This window comes from Elephantulus edwardii, unplaced genomic scaffold (genome assembly GCF_000299155.1).
Source record: "Elephantulus edwardii isolate Elephantulus edwardi_28Jun2011 unplaced genomic scaffold, EleEdw1.0 scaffold00440, whole genome shotgun sequence".
NCBI classification, from domain to species: Eukaryota; Metazoa; Chordata; class Mammalia; order Macroscelidea; family Macroscelididae; genus Elephantulus; species Elephantulus edwardii.
Window position 1 is genome coordinate 899,349 of NW_006400190.1, and position 5,809 is coordinate 905,157.

At 62.0% G+C, this 5,809-nt stretch overlaps 1 protein-coding gene across 1 annotated transcript; it reads right to left on the reverse strand.

The window, feature by feature from the left end:
• Window positions 1-1,067: 1,067 nt before the first annotated feature.
• Window positions 1,068-3,281, reverse strand: INF2 (inverted formin, FH2 and WH2 domain containing). The gene is made up of 4 exons (XM_006902693.1): window positions 2,891-3,281; window positions 1,925-2,040; window positions 1,495-1,654; window positions 1,068-1,105 (listed from the first exon to the last, which is right to left on the reverse strand). The coding sequence occupies exons 1-4, from the start codon at window positions 3,279-3,281 to the stop codon at window positions 1,068-1,070; spliced, it is 705 nt and encodes a 234-aa protein (XP_006902755.1).
• Window positions 3,282-5,809: the final 2,528 nt, after the last annotated feature.

The window sequence follows — 5,809 nt, forward strand, 5'->3', positions numbered from 1 at the left end:
ATGTGTGTATGAGTGTGTATATGTGTGTGTACAGGTACGTGTGTATAAGCGCATGTGGAGTTTGTGTGTTTGAGTGTGTGTACAGGTCCGTGTGTGTATGAGTGTGTGATTTCACAGCTGTATGAGCGTGTGCGTGTACAGGGGTGGCGGGGTGCATTACAGGAGGCCAAGCAGCAGCACCCCTGGACCCTGCTGGCCTGACACCAGGCTGCCTCTAGGTGCTGTCAGGCATCCTTGGGGCAGTCTGGCCCAGTGAGAGCCACAAGGTGCCGTGAGTGGCCAGCAGCTGGGCCTCCTGGCTGGGCCTCCTGGCTTCTGTGCATGTGAGCTCCCTGGAGCTGACCAGCTGTAGGGCCAAGCTGGCCATTTCTGGCAGCTGGAGCCTGCTCTCTGCTGCTCTGAGTTGGGCCCCGGAAGCGGTGCTGCTGGGCCATCATCAGCCCCAGCTCACCTTGTGGAACAGGGAGGCAAAGACCTCCTGGTGGCTGCTCATGTCCACCCCACCGCACACGCGCAGCAGCTCCTCCTCGTCCTCGGCCTTGGCCTCCTCGAAGGCCTCCAGCTGGATTAGCAGGTCCGCATCCTCGATGTCCCTGAGGTGAGGGTGGTGGGGTCAGCCTGCTGTCCTGCCCGCCTCACCTGGCCAGCTGAGCCTCTCCTGCCTGCTGAGCTGGGAACCCGAGGACTCCTGGCAAAGCCTGGGATGCCACCACTGATGTCTGTGGTCAGGCTGTGGCCAGGCCTCAAAAGTAGGGCCCCACGGCCAGCACATGGCAGAGCTCTGTGGTCAGGCCTTTGTGACTGGTTTGTGGCTGCTGTACATGTGTCTGTTGGTGCAAATATGGTTATGTGGGCCTGGGAAGGTGATGTGATGGCCTTGGCTTGCACCCTGAAGCCTGCCCACGGCCCATAGGTGGCTCCTATGGTCCCTGGGGAAGGGTAGAGCAGATCTGCACCGTGCCAGATGTGGAGGGGACAGGAGGCTGCTGCCTGCAGCCCCAGGGACCCCTCCCTGCTCCCCAGGAGGGGCTGCTGGCCTTGGAGTGAAGGTGGTCAACTCGAGGAACTCACCGCAGCCTGGTCAGGATGTCCAGCAGCTGTAGCCCTGGGGAGGATGGTGTCCTCATCAGTCCCAACTGTTTGGTCCTGCCCCCCACTCCTTAGAGCACCATGTCTGGGGTAGGACAGGTGGGGACACCTGGCCTGTGTCCCACCTGCAGGAGATACTAGTTCTTGCTCAGTGATGACTCCAAGCCAGGCCTTAACCCTCACTGCTCAGCTGGCTTCTCTCTGCAGAGCCCACCAGGACTCAAAACTGCCAGCAGTGGAGGCCGTGTGAGGGCATGGGTTTGCTGTGCTGCCCTCCCTGGGGGAGGCTGATGGCCAGGCTGGTAATGACCCCCAGGAGGTCATTACCTGGGGAAAGGTTTGTGGTAAGGAAGGCAGGTGGGCAGGCATGTTGGTGGGTAGGCACGCTGGCAGGTGGGCACATACCAATGAACTCGTTCCGCAGCTGGCTGCGCGTTCGGAGGTCCTCAGGGCCCAGGATGAGAGCGTTGATGACACTGAGCAGAGTGACCACGTAGGGGACGTTGTCGCTGTCCGCAAGCTCGTTCATGATGACGCTGAAGCGGTACTGCTGGCTGCACACCGCCTGGGGGGATCGGGCCTCAGCCTGCGCCCCAACCTCGCCTCCCCATCTCCCCACCTCCCCACCTATGCCTCCCTCCCCTCCTTCTTCCCACTTCCTAGCCGCTCTTCGCCTCTCCCCCTCCCCAGCCCTGCCTCTGCCTCCCCATCCACCCCCTCACTACAGCTCTGCATCTATCCTCCTGAAGCCCCACCTCCATCATCCTAAAGCTCCGCCTCTACCTTCCCCACCCCCCTCCCCTTCTGCGGCCCACCCTCCAGCGGCCTCACTCACCTTGTAGTGGTCCAGGGCATCCAGGGTTAGTTCATGGCCCTCGGGAGAGTAGATGCACAGGGCAGCCAGCAGCTCAAACACCTGCTTCTTGACCATCACGTTAGACGTGTCCAGAGCTGCAGGGAGTGGGGGGTCTCACGTGGTTCTGCGTTGCTCCCATCCCCTGCACCCGCCTCCAGGCCTGAACCCCACTTGACAGGTGAATACCAGAAGGCACGCTGCTCCCTGCGCCTCTGGGACCCAGGGCAGACACTGACCGGGAGGGCTTCGAGGCTAGGGGTATCCATCTCAGGACATAGGCTTTAATGCTAAAGGGCCCCATTGCTAAGCACCTCCTGTTGGTGGCCGGGGCCATCACCCACATAAGCACATGTGCCCTGATAAGCCCACTACTTCTCCAAACTCAGCCCTTTGACCACTGGGCCTCATCCCACAAGCCCTGCCTTCACCATTCCCAGAGTGGGACAGTCTAGGGGTGGCTTAGCTCTGGGACAGTCCACCAAGCACACTGTGGGGCCTTTCCTGAGGACTTGGGATGCAGAAGGGACCAAGGACCCTGCAGTCTGAGGTGGCTTCCTGGATGAGGTGTCAGTGAGCTGGATTTAGAGGATAGTCAGGGCTTTGCTGGGCACAGGAAGATGGCTGAGTGAGAGGTGGAATGTGTGCTGGAGAGGGCCACGGGGGTGGTCAAAAGTGAGGGCTTCTCTGAAGGGGAGGGAGGCCCAGGGGACTTAGAATTTTGACTTGAGGTGACTGCAGTCACAATGGTGTGGATGAGGAGCTGAGGGGCGACAATGCCGAGGTCAAGGAGTGGCCAGAGGACAGTGAGAATGAGGGGCAGCTGGAAGGAAGGACAGGGGTGCGCCCTGCAGGAGAGGGCTGGGGAGGAGACAGATGGGGCCTGGCACTCTCCAGGCAGTCTTCTTTGGCTGCCCCAGGCTGCAGCCCCTGAAGCCCTGCGCTCACCCTGAGAGAGCTGGCGCACGTAGCCCTGGTTGCTGAGGATGTACTCCAGGCCCTGGCGCGAGTTGAGGACGGCGCGCACGCAGCTGACGCAGGTGAGCTGCAGCAGCGCGTTGGCGATGCGTGCCACCCCACGCCCCGACAGCCGTGCCAGGGCCTCCAGCAGCAGGTCCAGGCCACTCTGCTCCAGGAACTGCACCATCCAGCCGCCGTCGCTGCTCTCCAGACGCTTGCGCAGGCCAGAGTAGTTGACCACCGATGGCATCTGCAGCAGCCGGATGCACAGCTCAGGGTCCGCGCTCTCCAGGTTCGCCTCCGTGGGGTCCGAGTCCTGGGTTCCCAGCTTCTCCTTGAGTGCTGTCCACCTGCGCTGGGCGCCCTCCTTCACCGACATCTTGCCCAACTGTGGAGCCAGAGGAGACAGGGCCATCAGCCTTAGGCCAAACCCAGCCCACGGCTCTAGGTGGCTGCAGCCTTCTGCCTCAGTTTCCCCTTGCTAAGCAGCCATGTTTGTCTGGCTTGTCACCTTCCGTGGGCTTCCCTGTCCCTGGGCAGTGTGGTTGGTGAACGTGCTGAGGTGCTCACGGAAGGCCCCCTGGAGAGACCCTGCAGGCCATGTTGAGCATTGGGCAGCTGTCTTCTCTTCCGCTAGCAAGGGAAGCCCACGGGACAGGTAGGGACAGCCCTGGTGTCCTGAGGAGGACCCTGACCCTGAGCTTGGTGCCAGGATACCCCTAACACAGGCCACTGTGGTCCCATCTGCAGAACCATGGGCTGCACTGCCCTGGGCATCAGTAATTCACAGTGGAGCCCTAAGAGGCTGGCATCTGAATCTCCCAGGTGCATCAGCCCTGTGGATCAGGATAAGTTGCCCCCCCTGAACCTGTGGACCAGTGAGAGCTGCCCCCACTCCTATGGACCAGGGGTGAGCTGTCCCCTTGAATCTGTGGACCAATATGAGGTGCCCCCACCCCTGTGGACCAGGGTGAGCTGTCCCCCTGAACCTGTGGACCAGGGTGAGGTGCCCCCAACACCCCTAAGGACTACATGAACTGCCCCCCACCATCGTGGACCAGTGATAACTGCCTACTGCTCCTGTGGGCCAAGGTGAGCACCACGCCCGTCCTGGGCTACCCACGGCCTGAGGAATTATGGCTCTTTCCTCAGCTGAGGAAGCCTGAGTCACTTGACCACACCCCCCCCCCCGAGCACAGGGGGAGGGAAAGGGGGAGCCCGCTGGGCCATGGCTTCTCTGGACCCATTTGTCCACCTGGGGTGGGCAGTGCATCCCCATACCCGAGAGCCTCTCTGCTCAGAGCACCAGCCAGGCCATTCCAGACCTCCAAGGGAACACCTCCAGAGAGTGAGGGTCCCATCTTCCAGCAGTTGCCTGTGCAAAGTCTAGAGATTGTGAGGGGGATGGGGTGGGGGTGCCTGGAGGTGCTGCCCCTGCTGTTGTCCCAGCCTCACTCCCAGGTCCCCAGCTCAGGCTGGAGCGGGATTCAGTAGACCACAGCCCCTGGGGACGGCCTCAAAGGTCAGGGGCCTCCCAGGCTCCCTGCATCCATGTAAGGCTTCAGTCTTATATTTAGCATCTGGGAAAGGCTGCTCAGGGCCTGGGGGCGGTTCTGCCTGGGGGGCTGGCAAAGCTGAGCCTCCTTCCCCCCTGTGCTGTGCCACTGGCCCCACCTACCGTGTGAGGAGGCACCCCACTTCACAGAGGGGCATCCAGAGATATGGTCCAGAGAACTGGACTGCCCACTCAGGGTCACACCAGAGGCCGTGACTGCCCAGCATGGGTTGCTGGGGAATCTGCTCAGCAAAGCGGGAGTCCCTGGGCTGAAGGAGCCATCTGTGCTCATAATGGAAACAGTGTCGAGAACCCACGTTCTCATCCTTGGGGCCCCTCCCTGGCTGCCCACCCATGTGGCTCAAGGGACTGCTGGGTAGCTCAGCGGCATCCTGCCTGCGGGGTCTTGGGGGCCCAGCTCCCCTCCTTCCCAGGTGTCCTTCCAGGGGAGTTTCCTTTGGGTGGACAGACCCTGGCTTGTCCAGGTCACCAAGAGTGCCCAAGCCTCAGTGTCCTCATTGTGTTTCCAGGGCAGGGCTGGGATCCACAGAAGCAGTGACCACTCTGGGGTCAGTGAGGTGTACATCACCCCTCCCCAGGGCCCTGGTGGTGCAGTGATTACAGCACTGGTAACCAAAAGGCCTGAGGTTCAGACCCCCCCCCCCCCCCAGCTGCCTCTCCAGAGAAAGATGCTTGTGTGCTGCGTGTGTAAGTAAGCCTTGAAAACCACAGGGCAGTCCTGTGATCTGCTGGGTGGCTGTGCGTCTGCCAAGCGGGTGTCTGGGGTCCCCCCCACCGGCTGGAAATGACCCCCCTTTGGGGCCCTTCTTCACTCACCCAGATTCTCAACACCTTCCGGCCGCCTCTGCGCGCCCACTCGGCACCCTGCCCCACCGCCCCCTGGCCTCTCATGCCTGCTGCCCACTGAGGGCTCAGATGCTGTGCAGCAGGCCCTTCCAGCGCAGCCTCAGGTTCCCGAAAGCCTTTGTGGGGAGTAGCTGTTTGCACCACCAGGATGAGCAGGCAAAGGGCCCTCTTCTCCCGCCCACCTGATGCTGCTGCTATGGGACAGAAATGACCGCCTCCCTGTCCCCGCCACCAGGGCCCAGTCCCGCCCCGTTGCCACCAGCTGAGTGGCTGGATCTGGACTGGCCCCAGGACAGGCAGCCATGCACACACAGCCTCTTCCTGCCCCAAAGCACCAGGCAAATGCCCCAACACCTCAGTTCCTGGAAGGACCCCTCAGCAGATGCAGTGCTGACCCTGTCGTGGCCCTGCCCATGCCTCAGCGTCCAGGCTCAGGGCTCAGTCCCCTGGGAGACTCGCTCTCCAGGGGCCTCCTTACTGAGGAC

Coding starts and splice junctions, on each gene's coding strand:
- INF2 (XM_006902693.1), bottom strand. CDS start 3,281: ATGTCGGTGAAGGAGGGCGCCCAGCGCAGGTGGACAGCACTCAAGGAG. Junction 2,041..2,890: donor CGTGCGCCAGCTCTCTCAGG/GTGAGCGCAGGG, acceptor CACTCCCTGCAG/CTCTGGACACGTCTAACGTG. Junction 1,655..1,924: donor ATGCCCTGGACCACTACAAG/GTGAGTGAGGCC, acceptor CGATCCCCCCAG/GCGGTGTGCAGCCAGCAGTA.